The 21,456-nt window shown below is 46.8% G+C and overlaps 1 protein-coding gene across 1 annotated transcript in view; it reads left to right on the top strand.

The window, feature by feature from the left end:
* The window catches only part of CACNA1E (calcium voltage-gated channel subunit alpha1 E), a 514,949-nt gene that overhangs the window by 167,792 nt on the left and 325,701 nt on the right, over window positions 1–21,456 (top strand). Inside the window, exon 3 of the mRNA XM_053606843.1 lies at window positions 7,998–8,264. Within this exon, the coding sequence (XP_053462818.1) occupies window positions 7,998–8,264 (267 nt within the window). The remainder of the gene's footprint in view (window positions 1–7,997; window positions 8,265–21,456) is intronic.

The raw sequence follows: 21,456 nt of genomic DNA, 5'->3' as shown, positions 1-21,456 counted from the left end.
TCACAGAGTTAGAGAGATTCTGGAAGGTTTCATGGGGCAGGCAGAATTGAACTGAACCACACATTAAAGGATGCCTGGGAGGGGGTAAAGCAGAAAGGAAGGAGGATGTCCTCGGGGCAGTCTGCAGCAGATGCTGCGAGTGGGGCTTTGAGGTAAGTGTGGGCATGACATGTTTGTTATAACTGTGTTAATTCTGTGATGTATGGGGAGATGGTACTGGAAAGAGAGGTTGAATTCAGACTTCCTTAAATTGTCAGGCTAAGGAGCTTGGTCGTTTTATAGACAGTGGTGAGCCATTGAAGTTAAGTGATTAGTGACAGGGAGAACAATGTCATGTGGATGGAAACTGGAATGTTGGGACGGGGAGCTGGCTTTGAAGGATCACAGGGACTTCACTTTGAAACACGTTGTGTTTGAGGTGATGAAGGGTGACCCGTATGCAGATACCTATTACTTTGTTGGAGGTGTGGATCTGGGGATGAGGCAAATGGGACTAGATGTGGGAGTCAATGGGACAGTGGAAACTGTGGATAAGGATTTGACCTCAAAGGAAGAGAGAGGAGACAGAGGGTTGAGAGCAGACCCCCAGGGCACCCCCCCCCACCGCGGTCAGATGAGAACAATGAGAAGAGGGAGTGAAGAGAACAGTGAGAGACTGGGAGATGTGGGGCCTGGGGTTCCAGGAGGGGAGACCACTGGTCTGCAGAGGGACCAAGGAAACGGAGGGTAAAACAAGGACCCTTAGGAGGTCAGTGTGAGTCTTACTGCAATTTCTGGGCAATGGAAGAGACAGAACCAGCAAACGGCCTGCCCAGGTGTATGTTTGGAAACTGGCCTCGAGTCCGTATCATATGGGAATGCCTTAATCACTCCGGTTATTTTATACTAGGTGGGTGTCACCAGCTGCTCAGTGTAGGAGCGAGTGGGAGAGAGAGGGTGTGGTGATGGACAGGCGGTGGCATACTCTGCTGACAAGTCCAGCCAGAGGGCCTCAGTTGAAGCAGGACTGGGGGTGCAGTGGACTCAGGGGAGTCTTGTCCTCTTCTCTGGCCTTCAGGTCCCTCTAGGCTGTTGGAACCATGAGCTACCTTTTCTGCTCCTGTGGCCTGATCTTCAAGAGTGAAATGTGGCTAGTGGCTCAAGGCAAGATGAGACTCTAACCTGGGCACCTTCTCCCCGGCACCACCCCCTTGTCTAGCCCCTGACCGGATGCCCCGCATGTGGAAGGTGCTCACTGCATGCTTGCTGAATGAATGAATCAGCCCGAGCCCACCCAGGCTGAGTGAGTTTTGCAAGGTGTAGGCTGTATTGTGTTTTCTGAGTCAGGAGACCGTGGGGGTGGATGGATGGGCATGCTCCTGTCAGTTGCTCTCCTCCTCTGCTCACCCCCACCAGGGACAGGGGGAGCGCTGCCCAGCAAGTCCCTTTCTGCACTTGGCTGTCCACTAGGCAGCACATTTGGGCCCCGAGGGTGGGAAGAGAGGTGGACAGTGGTGGGAGGAGGGATCCTTTGCTATCTGAAGATAAACTCTGAACCTCCAAAGCAACTTTGCCAATAAGGGTTAATATCTGTTAGGTTAAATATATTTGGCTTTTCTCTAGGCTGAAAAGTGCCCTCATCGTAGGGAAAAGTAAAGGTTAAGGTGGTAAAGCTACAATCTTTGTGATCCTAGATGCATTGAAATCAGTTAAAAATGCTGACTGAGTCCCAGGCGTCTTGCAGCCCTGCCACATCCCTCTCGTGCCCCCGTGCCAGCTTTCAAAGAGATCTCGTGGATCCTTCCCTTTCCGGGCTGCCTCCAACAAGAGGGGATGACTCCCACTCTGTTCCGAGTGATCCCCTATGGTGTGCTCCACATCCTGTCTCATATTAGAGCCCTTCGTGGGTATTTTTCCCTTCTCTTCTTTTAAACTGTAACTAAGCTCTTAGAGGCTGTAACTGTGTCTAATTTATCTTTGAGCCTCAGAATCTCTGAGAACAATGCCTGGGACATCAAAAGGGATTAATGACTATTTATTAAGTGGGTTTATGAATGCATGAATAAGTAAACAAACAAACAACTCTCTCAGGTACCAAGGATTTTAAGACTCCCCAGACACTGGTTTTCTACTATTTTTTTTCCTCTCTCCTTTCATTCTTCTTTCTGAGCACATCTCAGGCACTTACAGGTCTCTGTTCCTCCATCCATTCCACACATATGCCAAGTCATGTGACCATCCTGCGTGGCAGTTCTAAAGTGTGCTTTAAGAAACAGCAAGTCACCAGATAAGCAGTGTTTGCTATGTGTTACTGTGATCACAGCTACGAGAGCTGAACGTATTAACTAACTTAACCTTCATACCAGCCCTACGGGGCAGAGTAGGAGCTTGCATTCTTAGAAGTTTAATCCCCTGGGAGGCTCCCTAGATCAAGGTCATGCTTTCCTTCTCCAAGGTCCAAGATCATGCCTACAACCTGAGTCTTAAGCAAGGAAAGCATTATTTTGACATACACTATGTCGCTAGTGGCCACATATTACAAAGAATCCCAGCATTACTAATAGAAGTCCCAGTTCTGCTATTTTCTAAGCTCTGTGCACTTCGACAAGTTCCTGACCCTTTGGGTCTCAGATAATAGAATGTGCCTCACAGTCTTGCAGCAAAAATTCGATGAGACAACATGATAGTTGGGACCCAGTAAGTGTTGGGGTGTCAGAAATGAATGGTCTTCAAAACATTTTAAAGCAAAATTTGCAGATCTTTGTTTAACTGCAGGGTGTTAAGAGTCATGGGACTTCTCAGGCTTAGGTTTGAGAGATGCTGGTACTAGGGCTGGACATTACATAAGGCTGTGCAGTCCAAGCAAGGGCTGTGAGGTATTGTGAAAGCTACCAGACTCCCAAGATGTCTGCATTGCTGTGATGCTCCTCTGCTTTGCTATGCATTTGCACATGGTCTCCTGCCAATTTTTTTCTTAAGAACCCACTCCCAAATCCTCTCTGCATTATGTTCCTTAGAGCACTGCTTTGCATAAGAGTCTATTTCTTGGAAAAGCTCAACGGGAGAAAAATAGAACAAAAGGGGCTCTGATAGCTTAAGCATAAGCTATCCGAGTGTAACTGGCAGGGTGGGGGATGATGAGGGAGCGGGCTGGTGGAAGGGGCACATGTCTTTTGGATGAGACCCAAATTTGCAGACTCCTCAGTGATGGGCTAAAGTCTCATATGAAAATAGTCTAAGGCCCGATAGATCTGGGAAGAGCTTTCTGAATGAGGGGGAATAGGCCACCTGCTTCTTGCTTCTTCTTGCAACCTTGCTACTCACATTCATCTGTCTCAGTCCAAACACTCATGGCCTGCCTGGTGTGGAGGAAGTGTGGGAACCTTGTTTTCTTCCTTCTCCAGAGGAGGCTGAAGGGACCACCTGCCATCCCCATCACTCCTGATTGCATCTTGGATGGTACAGCACAGTAGTACAGCTACATGGTAAAGACTATGAAGTTTAATACTCTGAATGGGCTTAATAATCTAGGAAAGTTTTTAACTTGCTTCCTTAGCTCCTGTTGAGGTCATGGTTTGCAAGTTAGTGCTTGAAGAAAAACACGGAGAGCATTTGGCTACCCCATTTTAACTTGTGTGTGTGTGTGTGTGGTATTGATCTTGTACCCTGGCATGTATGGCTGCACTTTCCAGGCACTGTGAGATAGGTGGTTGCATTGTGGTAAAATTTAGGGCTTGGACCTTGACAAAGGTCTACTCCCACAGTGGAGTAGAAGACTGGTGACAAGGCATCACCTGTTTAGGAGTGTCTAGGCTTCACTGAGGCTGGGTGTGTGGAGCTCTGGGCTATCAAGTACTAGGCTCACAGCGCTATCTCACAAGTCACCAGTAGATGGTGCAACAACAACAGGAAAATACAGGCTGCTGTCCCTCTGAGGCCCGAAAAGGATTTTCAGAAGGTCTTCACGCGGGTTTCTAAGCAGTTGTGCCTAGTTGCTAATTTTCCACATTTCCATTTGTGGGTCCTTAAGAAGAAAGTGGTACTGGAAGTAGAATACCCATTCTCTCATGAAAAGCATTATGACAACAATCTCATCATGAACTCTTTCTGAAGGATCCTCCAGATCTTGGGCACTAGATCCCCTGTTAAAACACCTTCCCGGCAAGGTGCCAGAAGCATTTGGCCACTGATCAGATTCAATTTGAGGATGGTAAGCATAGCATTTCCATTGGCGATAGGTCATTGTATGGTTTCATCTCTCGATGATGAACAATTTGGAATCTCACTATTGCTGCCCTTTAAGGCAGTGTGGGTTTCAGAAAGAGCCATAAACTGAAAGTCAGATGTGCTAGGAGCCCATGCTCTGTCTCTCATCAGACAGTGGGCAAATGGCTTCACACTTCAGAAACTCTACTGTGTTGTCTGTCATATCAGGGTCATGATACATGTGTGGCCAGGCTGATCTCAAGAGGTTTGGAGTGAGGCTCAGCTGTGGGGTTTATGTTAACCGAAAACTATTAAACACATTATTCAACCATTAAAATTGTAGCTGTCCTAAGGGATTGGGAGATTGGAGAATATGAAACCAATGTAGAGATTCATAGATGTGAAAGGTCTCAGCTATGACAACGAGGTGAGGAGAGGAAATGAAAATGTCTCTCTCTACTAGAGTTGCTGCCCTTAGGCCAAGTCTTTTCCTGAAGCCATTTATGCCATTGTGTGCACCTATCCTTTTGGCTTCCAACCTCCCAAGAATTTGTCCCTTTTAACTCTCCACATAGGTGCCCATACTCCCCAATACATATCCCCAACCTATGCATTTCTGATCCCCATCTCCTCAGAAGGCAAGAAGGCAGGTATCAGTTCCAGTGGGTCTTCACATTTCCACGTGTAATATCCTGTCTCAAGAATATTCTAGGTCTCTACAGAATGACGGCAGCCAAAAACAACATAGGACATGGCAGAGAGAGGAAAGGAAATTAGTACTGGATCTCTGCTGAATGGATGACATTGAAGGGCCAAGTCAGGGATCTCTGATCTTCCGAGAAGCTCTCCCAGGAGATGAAAGGCTAGTGAGCCCCAGTCTGTTAAGGGCAGGGGTACAGTCACAGCATGAAAGTGAGGTTTGTGAAGCAGTCTTGCCAATGAGGCTACACAATCTAATTCAGTCTAAGAAGAAGATACGTTATTGATGTCATCCTTGATTTTGCTCATTATTATATCCTCAGTACCTAAAACAGTGCCTGGCACATGCAAGGTACTCAAAAATATCTATCAAATGAATGATTTGAATGAATTTTGTGCTATAGATTATGGTACTACCTGAAAGCCAGGGCATGTACTTGATAATTTCTAAAAGCCCTTTCTAATCCCTTGTAGTTTACTGAGACAGCCACTTGGGACTGATTCTAAGTGACTGGCTGATGGAACTTCATGGTTCCCACTGTGACCCTCCTTTTCACTTCTGACTAGGTATTCCATGGAGGTAGGAGGAAAGACAGAGGAAGGCAGTAATGTGAAATCAGAATAACAGTTAAGGGCCCATTCACCTTGAATTGTATGTAATTCAGGCCCAAATGGACTCCAAAAGGTCCAAGGGCAGCAGTACTTAGCAGAGGTGTAAAGTTGAAACCACCCCTTCAGATTTCCAGACACACGTTGTCTACACATACATTCACACACAAGAGACACGTGTCGGTGCTCACATGGCCTTGCCCCCTCACAGACACATACACTTAGGAACACATGGGCCACGCACTCAGATGCCATATCACTTCTCAGCAGTTAATCTTACACACAGAGACGTGCCCCTCACACACATGAAGCCACACTCACTGGTGATTTCCTACCTCTGAGCTTTGGTCAGTCTTTGTTTCCTTCCTCAGCCTCTCCTTTTCCCTTCCCTTCCATTGCTCAGGTGGGGAGAATTTGGAGGGGACTATGTGTTGAGGCTAAGGCAAGGGAAGGTAGAGGAAGATGTGCCCCAGCTAGTGTGGACATAGGAGGGGACAGCTGGCCCTGTCCTCAGTTCAGACCACCAGTCACCTGTGTGGAAATTCTTAGTTGCTAAACAAGGGGCTCTTTCTCTGGGGCTTGGAGCCCACCTCTGCCCCTCTGTTTTTTTTTTTTTTGGTGGGGGGGAATAGGTTTGAGAAAGTCAGTGGAGCTTATTTGGGAGTAAAAGATGGGGGTAGAAGGACCCTTCTGATTGCCAGGATTTTGAGAAGGGTAGTTTTAGCCCGTAACTCACCCTCTAGGGACCCAATATCTGGATCCCCTTCCAGGAGAGGAGTGCAGGGCTCTGCTAGGAGGCCGCCCCACAAGGGCAGAAGCTCCCACGGGGCGCTGGCATCAACACCAGAGTGTGGAGTCCCCAGACTTCCTGGCTTCCCCCATGGGACCTCCAGGATGCGAAATAGGGAGATGAGGAGAGGGTGCTGCCTTCTTTGTGGAGATCCCTGGTAGTGTTAGCGGAGCCTGGGAGGTGCGGAGGAACGGCGACGCGGCCATGCCGCTCCGCTCACAGAGCGGAAAAGGCTGGGACTCCTTCTTAGGGCTGCGGGTGGGCCGGGCACTGCGCCAGACACTGAGAGGTGCATAGCCGTGGGGACCCCGCTCTGCGGGACCCAAGGCGCGAGTGCGTGCGCGCGTGCGTGTGCGCCCCACGCCAGGTCCCCGCTCTCCTGCGGAGGCTCCGCCGCGGCGCCGCCAGCTGTGCTTGCCTCTCCTCGGCGTCATCACTTGGGGAAAGGCTAGTTTCTTGGACCTTTGCGGAGGTGGCTTCTACCCTTTGACCAAATAAATCAATCAGGCAGTCCAGCCTCACCTCCCAGGAACCTCCAGCCTTCCGGCCGCGTCCCCGCCCCTCCCGCCTCGCCAGCCCCTCCCCCGCTCCTCAGGGCGCCTCGCCAGCCCCTGCGCCCGGCTGGCGCGCCCTCCTCGCCGCCCCCTTCTCCATTGCGTCCTCCCCGCGGCTTGGGGGAGCGAGGCTGAGTGGAAGACGGAGACCCAGGTGTTAGTGAGGAAGTTCGGTCCTTGGACAAGTTCCGTGCCAGGCCGCCGCCAGCCTCGGCGGCAACCTGTTCCTCCCGCGCCCCAGCGCTCGCCCGCCCGCCCGCTCGCGCGCCCGCCCTCTCCCGGCGCAGCCGCGGATCGCTGTTGCATGCTGATCGGGGAGGCGGCGGCGGCGGCCAGCGCTCCGGGCGGATGCTGGCACTCGGGCTTCGCTGCTCCCTGGATGCTGCTCAACTTCTAGCCCAAGCGCAGGAGCTTTGAAGTCATTTGTCCCTCTCCGGTTGGATCGACTTCTTATTTTGATATTTTGGGCATTGCGGTTTACGCAGGAACCTCAATACCGCTCTCCCCCCTCCCTCTCTCTCCGACGTTTGGATGCGTCTGTGCTGGCAGATTTAAAGACCCAAGTCTTCGCTGTGGAATTTCTTAGATGGACTTGCCTGGGCTGGCGTTGTAAAGCATGTCACCGTAATCCTGTCCTCGTCTCTCTTTTTTTTTTTTGGAAGAAAAAGTTCTTTTGTTTTCATTCCTTCCTCCCTCTCCACCCCTCCCCCCAACCAATAAATCACCAAACTGTTACCTAGCTGGCCGGTGCCTGCCTCTCTCCCTGAACTAGGTGGTGCGTCTGCCAGAAGAGGAGCTATGTTTGAAGAGCAGCCTCCTCCACCCCTCTGCTCTCTGGCCCCTGAACACCACACACTGGCATTTTGAAAAAAGCAGTTGCCTCCAGAAACTGAGCACCCCCGAGCCCTACCCCCAGCCCTGGTGTTTTTTTGCTTCTTGAGGAATGGAGCTTCGCGGAGGCTGTGTTTAGATTCAACAGTTCAGAGCGGCGGGGCTGCTGCTGCCGCCTCTCCGAAGAGCTCGCGGAGCTCCCCAGAGGCGGTGGTCCCGGTGACTGTCTGGATGTGGCTCTGAGGCTCCGTGTGTCTCTCTGCTTGTTGCTGTGTGCGGGTGTTCGGCCGCGATCACCTTTGTGTGTCTTCTGTCTGTTTAAACTTCAGGATGGCTCGCTTCGGGGAGGCGGTGGTCGGCAGGCCGGGGTCGGGCGATGGAGACTCGGACCAGAGCAGGAACCGGCAAGGAACCCCAGTGCCGGCCTCGGGGCCGGCGGCCGCCTACAAGCAGTCGAAAGCGCAGAGGGCGCGGACTATGGCTTTGTACAACCCCATTCCAGTCCGGCAGAACTGTTTCACCGTCAACAGATCCCTGTTCATCTTCGGAGAAGATAACATTGTCAGGAAATACGCCAAGAAGCTCATCGATTGGCCATATCCTTTCTTGCCCACCGTAACTCCTCTCTTCCCCTGTGCATGTCTTCGGGTGGGGGGAGGGACGGAGCATGGAGTGTATCCCCTACACCTTCCTGGTGCCAATTTGCCCCTTTGCTGAAGTGCACTCTTTACTTCGGTGCATCTAAGGGGCAAGCTTGGTGCTGTGGAGACTGGTTGGGGCATTAGTGTTTTTCAAGGTAAGACTTCTTGGTTTTTGTTGTTTCCTATGTGGAGATCTCTAGTGTCCCTGGGTGCGTCCCTTTCTGGGCTGGGCTTTTGTTTGATTCCCAGCCCCCTCTCCACCCCTGGACCCTTCACAAGGTGCACTCTACAGAGATTGGGTTACCCCTGATCTCAATGCTTTCTTTCATAATCAATTCCCCCTTTCCCACCTCGCTTTAAGCCAGCCTCTCTGCCCCCATCCCCTCCAGCTGGGGAGACAACTGCACTGTCAAAGGAAGTTGAGGCTTCATGAGGGGATTTATCAGTTCAAAAGCTCCAAGGCCAAAACGCTGTATGCTAATAGACAAATGAATAAATAAAACAGCATTTTGGCTGGGGGCCCAGCTAAACTCTGGGGACTAAGTTTAAGTTCCACTGAAAGCTGAGTGAATGAATGAATGTCAGGGGAGGTGATCTCTGTTGCCACAGCCCCAACTGCTCAAAGTTGGATTACTCTTCTCAGCCAAGGAAGAGCAGCTCACCAGGGCCCATCCTCTCCTTGGTCCTGAGTTGGGTGCCCTTCCTTCTGTGCTTGATCCAGCTGGTTGCTCTAGGACCCAGGATCCAGGTGGATCTGCTGGGCCTGAGTTTCTCAGTGGATGGCCAGAGGTGTGTGAGCAGTCGGTCTCACTTTAGCTCCAAAAGAACTGCTCTTCGCAAAGCTGGTGGGGGCTGTTCCTGATGGTGGTAGTATCCTCATGGAAGGAGCTTTTTTGCGGGTTTAATCAAGTGCACCAAATGCAGGCTGCTGATTAGGCATCTCACTGCCTTGTTCTTCACTAAGGATTTGGATGCCGGGCAAGGCCATTAGGAATTGTGGGCGGTGGGCTGGTGAAGGTGATTAGTAGGGGCTTAGCAAGGAGACAAGCTAGTGGTGTGGTGTTACATATGGGGGTGGGATGGAAGACACAGGACTTTGATGCTTGTGGAGGGAGATTTGGGAAGGATGCGCCTTCAAATGTGGCCCCCCCTCTTCTCCCTTATCTTCCCTTCTCCGCACCCCTGCTCTCCAGGAGTGCAGCAGTGAGACAGCTAGGGCTGCACTGGGTCTTCAGTATTAACCAGGCATGCAGCTTTCTTCCCCCAGGGCATCTCCCTCCTGCCCCCATCCCGGTCTCTGGCCTTCCCCTCCTTCCCTAGTTCCCTGCTTCAGCAGCTCTGTGATTGGCTGGCGCCGGGTGCTTCTAGGCAGCACCCCTCATTAGAAACGAAGGAGCATCTCTAAGCAGATATTCTTCCTGCTGCTGTTCACATCCTCCCACCACCACCCCTGGCCGGGGTTCCTCCTCTCCCCTGCCCTACCTGCCCCCACTGAGTGATCCGGGGCCATACGCTATCTTAATTGAAAGGATCTAGCGTAGGGGGTTTGTGAGGGGGAGGGGTCCGGTCCTGCAGTCACGCCTGCCCGGGCTCTGCACAAAGCGGACAGATCTCATTGTGTTGCGTGCTGCGGCTGCAAATACTCCTCTCGGCCGGTCTCTACAGATTCCCCCGCTGCTGCCTCTCCCTCACCCGCCCTCTACAGTTCTCTAAATTTTCCATCCACCAGGTGCTGCTTTGCTGCGCCCCTCTCTTAAGGGCATGTTGATTCAGACAGGCGCCCTGCCGTTTCTCTGCGGTAGACAAAGCCGCCCAGCTGCCCCGTGGGTGGCCAAGTGTGCCCGCAGCCATCCTCGGCACCTCGGACAGCGCCACCAAGACTCGCCAGCCGCCCCGGGCTCCCTAGTCATGCGGGTTCAGCACCTCGGACACTTCCATCTGGGCCCCTGGGAAACCAAGCACATTTCCTACACCACGCGGTCGGTCGCTGCAAAGACACCGCCTTTCCGCCAGGTGTTGTGAGCACAAGGTGCGGCTGAGTTTTACTTCTCCCTTTCCTTGTCTTTGGCCACAATGGACCAGAGAAAGTCAAAGGAGAGATGCTCCAGGGAATTGATTTCAGCATCATGCTCAGCGCCTTGGCTGTGAGCTCTGCCCCCACCGTCTCTTCCTTCCCCATGGTTGGAAATTTCGCAGCGCTTCTATAGTGTGTAAGCTATTGTAACAGTCGTCAGAGAACATCTGCTGAGGTGTTCAGTGGAGCCCAGTTGGAACATTTAAAATGTACCATGTTTGGATTTTTTTTCTTGAATATACAATATAATTGACTAATATAGTCTCTCTAGTGGTGACCACGTGAAAACAATGGCTTTTCTCTAAAACACCTCTAAGTTCCTAGTTTCATTTTCTGTTCCTTTCTAAACATCTAGCTTCTGAAACATCTCGTTTTTTTCTTACTGGGGGTCAGTATGGGTAGTGGTTGCCCATAAAACTTTGGAGCTAGTCTGCCTGGGTTCAAATCCTAGTTCGTCCACCAGCTCTGTGACCTTGAAAAGTTACTTTGTGACTGTGACTCACTTCCTTTATTGGTAAAATGAGGATGATATTAATGAGTTACTGGGAGAATTAAATGAGTAATATTAATATATGTCAAGTGCCAGAACATTACCTAAGTACCCAATAAACTCTAGCTATGTTTATTAATGGAGTCTTTCAGAAGTTTCAGCATGCCTGAGGCAGGGGTCTTAGTTCAAGGTGAAGTCTTCTAGATTTTGCCTGGATAAGAGAGCAAGGAGCTGGATCTGTGTCACCTGGAAGCTTGTTAAAAATTCAGAAAATTCTGGACTCCACTTCAGGTCTGCAGAATCAGAATCTGCATTTTAATAAGATCCCCAGGTGGTCGGTATAGACATTAAAGTTTGGGAAGTACTTCTCTGCTCTTTGAAAAGGCCAAAAAGGCAAAGGGAAAAAGGCAGGTTGCTTAGAAAACCTGCCAGAGACCTGCTTTGTTACTGTCACACTCCCATTCTGCGTGTTTGTGGATTTTGATTGCTTGTGCACTACGACACCTTTTGAAACTATTACTGGCTGCAGAGAGTCACTGTAGGACTGGGAGGATGATGGCCCTGCTGTGTGCTGTTTTAGTTAGTGGTCCCTTCATCTCTTCCTGGTGCATAGTACTGGCTTTAGTCAGATTGGCCTGAAAAGACCAGTCAAGTAACAGGATTGCCTTAACTTATGCAGGTAGGACCTCTGACTTTTGGGTTATTAATGGGAAGGTCTAATTCTCATGAGAAGAAATGCCTAGGATAACCCAGATTTGGCATGAAAGATGATAGCAAGTCAACAGCCCACTCTGAATGTGTTTCATTTTTCTTGGAAGCTACATCTGCATAGGGAGATAATTTTATTTTCTTATGGCACTTTCTTCTGCAGTGGATACCATACCCTTTTTGAAAATGCTAATCTGATTTAAAATGTGATATTAACATTCTACACGTTTCCTTCTTTTCTTTTTTGCTCGTCTCATAGATCTAACCAAACGGTAGGTCTGTTAGATGAGCTCTTCTTCTTAGGCAGTTGCCTGTCCTGAATCCCCTCCCATGTTCACTGTGCTGCATGCCCAGGGCTAGTTGCCCTGTCGGTATACAAGAGCTCTCTCTTGCATAGTATGCATGATTCACACACTTGTTTGCACTTTTCCAGGTCATGTGGTTGAGGGAAGAAGTGTATATCTGACTTGGAGACTCTGTGCCATCCGAGGGTAGTGGGTGAACCCTACATACATGCACACTTGGTCATCTCAGCAGGGGAGCACATGCTTTGCATGGACATGAACATGCTTTAAAGTAGAAAGATCAAATGTGTTTGTAGCCACTGTGATGATAAAGCTCATTACATGAACTTGTGGGTGTTTGCTCATGATTTCTTATTGTAGAAAATTTCATTGTATCCCCAGAGCACTCTGGCTGTGGACCAGAGGTTATGTACTTTATTATAGTGAATTTACCATTGTAAAGTGTCCATTTATTTTGGAGGATTTGGGTGAGGCATGCTGAAAGTTTCAGTTCTTGGTGCTCCCATTTTGGCATCTACTTTTCTCTTGCTTTGGTTGCCTATAAATACACAGCATATTGCAGGATAGTAGAATGGAGTCCTGGTAAGAATTTCACATTTGATGTAACTCAGTGAATCATGAGTCAGGATGCCTTAATTAGGGCAGAAGGTGGCAGCTAACAAGGAAGAAGTCTGTAATTATATCCTATGATCAGATAATGCAGAGAGCTTTCACATCTTCCATGTACCTGTGCGTGGATGCTGACAGCGAAACCCAAGCCAATTGCCATTGGCCCTGAAACTCCAGGATCAAGGTTTTCATTTTCTCAGGATCCCAGGATCCCAGGACAATCTCTGAAATGCCTGTTGACTTTGCCCTTGCTATGAGGTGTGGGCAATGTTTCATTTGGAAACCAGGCCACGACTTGTTATGGGGACTATTTGTAAGTGGGATACAGCCTGGAAAGCAAGTTGGAGTGAAGGAGTTTGACAGAAACGAAATGACTGGAGGAGAGAGACAAAAATACCTTAGATGTGATAGTTTTGTCTGTTGGTTTGCATATCATTATTTCCCCACTTCCCTCCACTTGCTTTTTCTGCAGTAGGCGCAATGCACACTATGAATTAAAGGAGGAGGAGGAAAATAATGAGAAAAAGCCTTCTTTTTTTTCTTCTGCTGAAAGATTCAGACTCTGGAATTATTAGCTCCATCCAAAGTTGCTTATATCTTTTTAGCTATTGCTGTACAAAATGTAGGTGTTCCCCCCCCCCAAACTCTGCTTCTTTCCTCCCTCTTTATAGGAACATCTGGTTTCTTTCAATCTTCATACTCTCAGTTTCAATAAAACTGAGTCAAGCTTTGCTCTGTGCTCAGAACTTTTGCAAACCCTCTGGCTCCCTGCGTTTGATGGGCAGGTCAGCTGCCTCCCTACCTCACACGCAGAGCTGCCTGGGAAGCTGCAGCTCACCAGATGCCAGAGCCCAGCCGTGCAATCCAATCCATGGGAGCCAGCTTTGCTCATCTTATTTTGCTTATCACTGACCACAAGATGTAAAAGAGGGGAACCTAAATGCAACTGTAATTAATACCCTTTTATTTGAGGAGTAAGAAACCAAATCTTTTCTTTCCCTTTCTGCCCATCTTTTCATCTTTCTATATTTCTCCCTGTCCTTTTTAGGTTCGGCCTTTGTGAATAATTCATTATATGTGTGGGTTTTTCCTAGGGTTTTCAGAAAAGGAAGGTTATTTGTCTTCCACTTGGATGTGATTAAGGTCACTCACGGGGGGCCAGCTTCTGAAATCACCTTTCCTCTTAAGGCCCCTGTTCTTGGCAGTGGCACTCCAACACAGCACACAGGTAGCTGGGGGAAATCTTTAACAGGTTTTTTCATGTCATTTTTATAATGACTGCCTCCAACCCAGCCCTGTTACATTTGGAAGCCCCGCAAATACACAGCTGGCCCTCTTGTCTACTCAGAAACTGTGGTTAACTGGGAGGTATTTATGTCCCCAAGGACTTGCCACTCTGAATCCTCTTATCGCTAATAAATGCTGAACCCTTGAGCTAAGGAACAGGCTTCTGTAACTGTTTCTTTTCAAATTTCAGTGTAAATTCACATGGTAATTGTGGAGGGGGTGGTGGGGTGGTGGTTGTGAGGACCATGTATGTAGATGAATGTGTGACAGCCTACTACCACAACTACAGTCACCATGTGGCTTCTAGGGCAGTCCCTTTCAAAGAGGGATAGAAATATTAGGACCTTGGCTGGGTGCAGAGCTTGAGCCTGTAATTCCAGCTGCTCGGGAGGCTGAGGCAGGAGGATTGTTTGAGGCCAGGAATTTGAGACCAACATTGTGAGTCTCTTGTCCATAAAACATTTTTTAAAAGTTAGCTATAATCATGTTATGGCACTTTAGCCTTGGTGACAGTGTGAGATCCCATCCCTGAAAGAAAAAAAGAAGAAAAAAATCAGGGACTTGGATCAATGTTTTTCTTCCCAAGGTTTCTAAATCTACACACAGAGAACGTGAGTTCACCATCAGCTGTATTTCTGACATCAGTCTTAATTAAGGAGAGAAAGAAAGGCACAGAGTTCTTAGAATCTGCCAACCTAGTGATCTCTTATGCATTAATCCTATTTCCGGGAGATGTAAATGGTATATCTTTGTTCATTGAGTACCCCAAATATGTTTCTCTAAAAACCTTGTTGAGCCCCCATGTCCCTGTCTCTGGAAATCAAAGCAGCTAGAAGGTTTGTCCTTGCTAGGGGAAGATGGGCCAGATTAAGGAGAACAACAGTGAATGACTTTAAAAAGTGTCAAGACATCCCCCTGGCAGAGCAGTGGGTACTTCTTAGGAGCTTCTTTATTAACTATTTTGAGTTCCAAATATGTAGGACTAAACAGTTCCAATCTGAGTGCTCCTGCATATTAAAAGGGGGAGCTTGAAATAAACCTGTTTGTATAGCAGCAGTTCATGCCAGAAGTAGGTGGGCAGGGCTTGGGAACCTCAAGTCCAGCTAGTCTCCAGCCACGTGAGGGGTTCAGAGAGAGGCCCTCCCTGGCAACCATGCCAAGTGCGGCCTTTTGCCTGTGGGTGTTTGATTTGAGTTGCTGTTGCAACTCTGCATAATTTTGAGGCTCTATTTTTTGCTGCATTTGGTCCTGCTGCATTTTTGCTGCATTTGGGCTGCATCTGTTCTCCCCATCTCTGGAGAATTTGGAAAGCTTCCTTCAGATCTATGCCTAAGCTGTCCAAAGGCTTGTGTCATTAAAGGGGTGGGGGGTGTCCTGTCTTCATTTCTTCTCTTCCTTTAGGGGAGGGATAGAAGGGATGTAGCTGGATGGTGGGTAACAGGCTAGAGGGGAAGAGAAGTAATGCTCTGGGCAACACCACAAATGGAGCCTGGCCCAGCAGTTGGACTCTGGTGTCATTTCACTAGCTGAGAAGCAGGGTGTCACGAATGGTCTCCTGGACCCCTGGAGGCTCTGAAAACCAGCGCGAGGAGGAAAGGTAGCCCTTACAAGTCTTCCCCAGCTTTCAGCTTAGCTGTAGATTGGAAGTTTTTCAAACTTTCTATGCCTCTTTCTCAATTTCCAAACCGTTGTCTCACGGGGCTGGTCAGAGTCAAAGAGCGTGAAATGGATTTGTGACAGTCACTCGCTGATGTCCTAGCAATTTCCAGCTGTGTGTCACTGCGGACTGTATTGTTTCTTTGTTTTTATCAGCCACCGTCCTTTCATAGGTGATTTCCATGGTCATCAGGCTAATTCCTCCTTTAGTTCCTTTGTGTTGGAGTCAGACCTGTGTTCTCTGCCTGTTTCATCTGCAGCGCTGGCTCTCAACCTCAAGTGCATCTCAGAATCACCTGCAGGGCTTATTAAATACAGAGTCTTGGCCCCCATTTCCAGAGTTTCTGGTTCAGTAGGTCTGGAGTAGGGCTTGAGAGTTTTTGTCACAAGTTCCTGGGTACTACTCATGCTGCTGCTCTTGGGAACACACTTTGAGAATAGTTACACAGTTTTGTTATCCACCTCGTAATGCCTTTGGAGAAGGCATTCCAAATTGCTGAGGAGAGTCCCCATCCTGAGTCTCTCTTGCATATACCAGCTAAAGCCCTGATGCTAAGGAGAGCTTATTCTTTGAGTTCAGGTAGTGATAATTCTTTAACAAAATGTAGGTTTTTGGGGACATGGGGACATATTAAGCTAAATAAACAATATTATTAACCTTGAATTAGTCCATCCTGCTCTTCCTGGCCTTATAACTGAGAGCAGGCTCTTCTAAGGATGGACGTGCCCCTTTTAATTCCACCACCAAGTATGTTGCTGGTACATGGTGAGTATTCAGTACATTTTCGTTGAATGATTTACAATTCAATCAGTTACCATCCACAAAGTGCCTTTGATGTGTCCTGTGTTCCTGACCAGGACCTCTAGGACCAGATGTGGCCCTGGTGAGGGGCTAGGAGGTTGCTAGGGGGTGGAGTGAGGGTGCTGGATGGCTGGGAGGGAAGTGGAAGATCATCACCTGGGAATTGGGAGGCTATAAAAGACAAGATGATGATTTTGATTGTCATCTTGTATAAGATCATATGATTATAATTTTGCTCAGGATTGTTTTGGCTTCTGTATTACCCAACACGGGCTTCACCACTGTTAAAAATTACGGAGTACTTAATATCTGGCATTTTGTTACACAGAACTCTTTATTAATTGGCTCCTAGAGATCTATAGCATAATGGCCACTGAGATTTAAAACGATGGCCCCTAGGCACCATGGTATGCTGAATATTGCCAATGAAGCATTCGTCAACATTATTTTCAGCATAATGGTGAATGGTGCATGCATTTCATTGCATTCTGAGCTTTCACAAATTATAACCCATATTAGTTGTATAAAGTAGCTCTTCATCATTTTTTTTTTGTTAAATTAACCAAAGTGTTCTTTTCTAGCTGTACCAGATAACAGAGGAATGGTTGCATTATTCTAGAAATCAGTCTTTTTAGCTTTAGAAAGATTGTAGGAGCTGGAGGTAAATCTTGGCACAATTGTCATATCATCAGGTAGTAGTTGGAACAAAGTCATTATTTTAAGAATGGATTGATAGGTCTACAGGCTTTAGATTTACTGGGCAAGTTCCCCAATTGGGAAGCTAGTTTTTACTTCTAACTGGGTGTTCTTGTTTCTGTAGGCTAACACTGAACGTGAACCATCAAGGTTTCCAAGGAAGCTTTGAGTAAGCACTTAGTGAAAGGTTGTCAGATACCTTCCCCAGTGTAACTCTGAATTTTGTTCCTTGGGCTTATTTCATGTTCTTTTTTTTTTTTTTTTTGCAGTTTTGGCCTGGGCTGGGTTTGAACCCGCCACCTCTGGCATATGGGGCCAGTGCCCTACTCCGTTGAGCCACAGGTGCCCCCCCCCCTTTTTTTTAATACTCTTATCTCCCTTCTCCTTGAAGGTCAGTAGATGTTGAACTGTAACAATCTGTCACCTGTTCAATTGCAGGTGACAGTCTTTAGGTTCTGAAGGGTCTGGAACTTCAGAGTTGGGAATGACCAGAGTGGCTGTCTAGATGTCTTCTGAATGACTCTTTTTAGAGGGCTGGGACCATTGGTTTTCTCTAGTGTAGTGTGTGTTTGTTTATTTTCTATATTGGGCTCACAAATACTGTTAAAATCTGGTTGATGCTGTTGACCCCTTTCTCCCGAAAAGTGCTCATACAATTTTGTATTCAATGTTAAGGGTCCGTGAATCACAATTTAAAAACACCTATTGTGTTAGAAAAATTTCAATAATATGCGATATTGAGATGTGGGGTTGAGGTATAGTGGTTCCTAAACAAACATCAAAACCTATGTACAAGTATGACAGGACCTCCGTGTGAAGCAGCTGCAGAGATGTTTGTGCTGGTCTGTCAGCCGGGCTGCCATGAGAGGACACTAACATTTTAACCAAAGAGCATCAATTAAGTACAGGGATGCTTTCTGCAACACCCTGAGAGATGGCCATCAAGTTTGAGTACTTCTGATGACTGGGTGCTCTTCTGTTATTTAGAAAACAGAGTACTCTTAATGTAGAGGAAGTTGAAATATGCCTCTTTATAGCTTCGAACCCCCGCTTTTCTGTTCTGTAAAGCAGCACGGATGAAATCTACTTCTTGTTTACTTGATGATTCTATCTTATTGAATAGCACTGTTTGGTTAGAACTGTCAATGAGAATGGATATTTTTTATCTGTGTTATCTGGTATGGGAGCCACTAGCTATGTGTGGCTCTTGAGCATTTGATATGTGGCTAATGGGACTGATAACTAAATTTTAAATATTATTTAATTTTAATTAATTTATGTTTAAGTAGTCACATAAGACTAGTGGCCTTTGTCCAGGACAGTACAGGTAGAGAGGACACATACCAAGTCAGAAAGCCTAAGTTCCACTTTGGGTTCTAACATTTACAAACCTTGCTTTGTGACTGGGCAAGGTTTCTCTGGTTTGGTGGCATAGGTCTTTTCCTGATCTACTGTGAACATCACCCCAAACTTCCTCAACTGCCTAGTCACCGTCTCTCCAGCTGTTCCAGTGCTCTTGCTAATCCTTGAAGGCACTGTCCTCTTCTAGGCTTCCATGCCTTTGAACTTGCTGCTCTTCTGCCTAGAATGACTTTGGCTTTAAGATTGTACCCAGATGTCATTTCGCCCGTGAAGCCTTCCTTGATTCCTCTTCACAAAATAAGAACAGCACCCTCCTCTGGGCTCCCTTGTGGTGTCTCATTTATTACTTTGTTATAACATTTACCACACAACTTTAATATTGGTTTAAAATCCCTGTAAGTGGCTCAGTGCCTATAGCTCAGTGGCTAGGGTGCCAGCTGCATACACTGGAGCTGGAGTGTTCGAATGCAGTCTAGGCCTGCTAAACAACAATGACAACTACAACCAAAAAATAGCCGGGCGTGGTGGCGGACACCTGTAGTCTCTGCTACTTGGGAGGCTGAGGTAAGAGAATTGCGTAAGCCCAAGAGTTGGAGGTTGCTGTGAGCTGTGACACCATGGCACTCTACCAAGGGTGACATAGTGAGATTTTGTCTCAAAAAAATAAATAAAATAAAATAAATAAAATTCCTGTAAGGGGAGGAACTAGTGTCTATTATTATTTTAATTACTAGTATATAAAATAGTGCTTATTAACATTAGTATCTAACATATGTTTCAACTAAAATTCATTTTTTAGATTTTGTTTTTTAAAGAAATGGCTTTCTTTTTCTGTCTTGACTTGAGGTTGTAGTCAGCTAAAAACCCCAAATCTTTTAATACGACAGGCATATTTTTTTCTCACTCTGTTCTCATTCAATTTAATTTTTGCATGTAGTTTCGAGACTCTATGTTTATTTCAAGTACATTTTATCTCTTTACCTTTGATCCAGTAGTCCATCCTATAGAGATCCCCATTCTCTGGGGACAGGGAACTAACATTAAGTATACACCAAATTTTAGATACTCTATTTTAAAACGAATGAATAATCCAACAAGGTAAGTGTTATTATCCACATTTTGTATATGGGAAAGCTAAGGGCAAGAAAGATTAAATCACGTGCCTAAGATCATCACCAGTAAACTTGAACCAGGTGATCCTACTCTGAAGTTTAAGTGATGTCTATGACACAGTGTCTATGGATGCTGCTGTTTAATGAGTGAACTCCCCACCCCGAGCTCTGCGTCGGGTGAATTAAACATCTGAAAATTTGATAGGCACATGTTTGCTGCTTTCACTGGAGTGATTGATAACTATGTGGTTGGAGTGAGGGTCCCCCCTTCTGGGCATTAGTTAGTGTGTGTCAACTGTGCAGCTTTTCTGAAATCTTCTGAACCATGCTTTAGCCTCCTGACATTTCTCTAGTTTGTCTGTGAGAATAGTGTATGAGATATTCTTGTCACATGCTTTGCTGAAATCAGTACAGCTTTCATGACTACTTCATGTCTATTTTAAGCTAGGTTGTAGCTTCTTGCTTTCTCCAAAGTCCACTTTAGGTATCATTTTCAGAGACTCAGGCACTATTTTATTTCTTTACTAGAAAATAAAAGTGTGCAACCTTCGAATCTCAGGAGTGAGTCAAAGGGATATCAGATGTCCTTAGTCCAGTGCCCAGTGGATGAAGGCTTCACCTTAGAGTTGGGAGTTAGCAGTCTGCTTGGGATCGTCAGGGTAACATTGTTAAAAATGTGGTCTCTGGATTCACATCTTAGTGCCACCTCTGCCACTTCCTAGCTATGTGCCTCAGTACCTACTTACCATTTTTGTGTCTTGGAGTCCACAACATAAAATGGTAGAAATAGTCATTTACCTATAGGGTACATGCTATGGGATTTTTGTGTAAATCAGGAGAAGTAATATAAATGAAGTGCTTAAAACAGTGTTTGGCACATAGTAAGATGTGAATAAATTCTAGTTATTAGTATCTGGTTAATTTTGGATGAATTAAACGTCTGCAGCTAAGTTTTCTCCTTCTAGCAATACCATTTTCTCTCCTCCTCGTATTAGATTTCTAGGTTGAGTGCTGTCAGGGAATGTTTATGTGACCTTGCATTGCTCTAGTTAGCTCCCGGGGCCTCCCTGCCTGCAGATGTGAGGGGGAGACTGCCTTCCCTAACTTGTAGGACTGTCGTGAATGTGTGCGGAAGCCTTTGGTAGACGTGTTAGGTATTAGTGCTATGTTGATAAAGTTTGTAAATATCTAATGTTTATTGAGCATTTACTGTGTCCTGTGCTAAGTGCTGCCTATGGGTTGTTGTATTTATTCCTTATTCCAGTCCTACAGAGATATGCATTCTTGCTTTCTGCATTTCACAGTTGGAAGGATTAAGGCACAGAGAGGTTGACTCATCTGCCCATGATCACACAGTAAGAGCCAAAGGCCTGGATCAGAGCCGATGCTCAAAAGGCTCTGCTAGATGGCCTTTTTATGAGCTTTTATTTTTTCTTCTCAAAGTTATCTGGATACCATTAAAATATAAATTTCAAGATAGCTACATCCAAACCTGTCTTCTGTATGTTTCTAATGCCTGTTTTATACCAGTATTGTGCCTAAGGACAAGTTTGGGTTTACGACCTAGAAAATTATCTTCAGGAGCAATAATGATGCAGAATTTTCCCAGCAAGCTTTTTGATAAAATCACATCAGATATTCAAAACCATCTGCAGCCTTAAACAAACTCAGTTGATTTTGTTTCTGTCTGTATAGCAATGGTAGCCAAAATTTTCAGATGGCTTAATTAATGGCCTGTGGAAGGATCCTTCCGAGGTCCCAGCTTGCCCTCCAGGCAGACTCTTCTCAGGGCCGCCAGCCTGCTAGCTAACCGCTTCCTGTCTGTTTAGGTCTCCTGGATATTTATGGCCTCTGTCTCTGTCCTATCAGAAAAGGGAGGATTTGACTCCATGAACTATAGAGGAAGTTTCTCAAGGGGTGGGAGTGATGTAGGGGTAAGGAGTGGAGTCTTCTGATCCAGGATACTGGAGGATATTTTACCTGTAGGAATTGGATACTGGTGTGGATGAGAATGGAGAATTCAGTTGTACCACTTGGCTTCTGGAA

Source organism: Nycticebus coucang, chromosome 10 (genome assembly GCF_027406575.1).
Source record: "Nycticebus coucang isolate mNycCou1 chromosome 10, mNycCou1.pri, whole genome shotgun sequence".
NCBI classification, from domain to species: Eukaryota; Metazoa; Chordata; class Mammalia; order Primates; family Lorisidae; genus Nycticebus; species Nycticebus coucang.
This window is presented reverse-complemented; position numbering and strand designations above follow the sequence as displayed.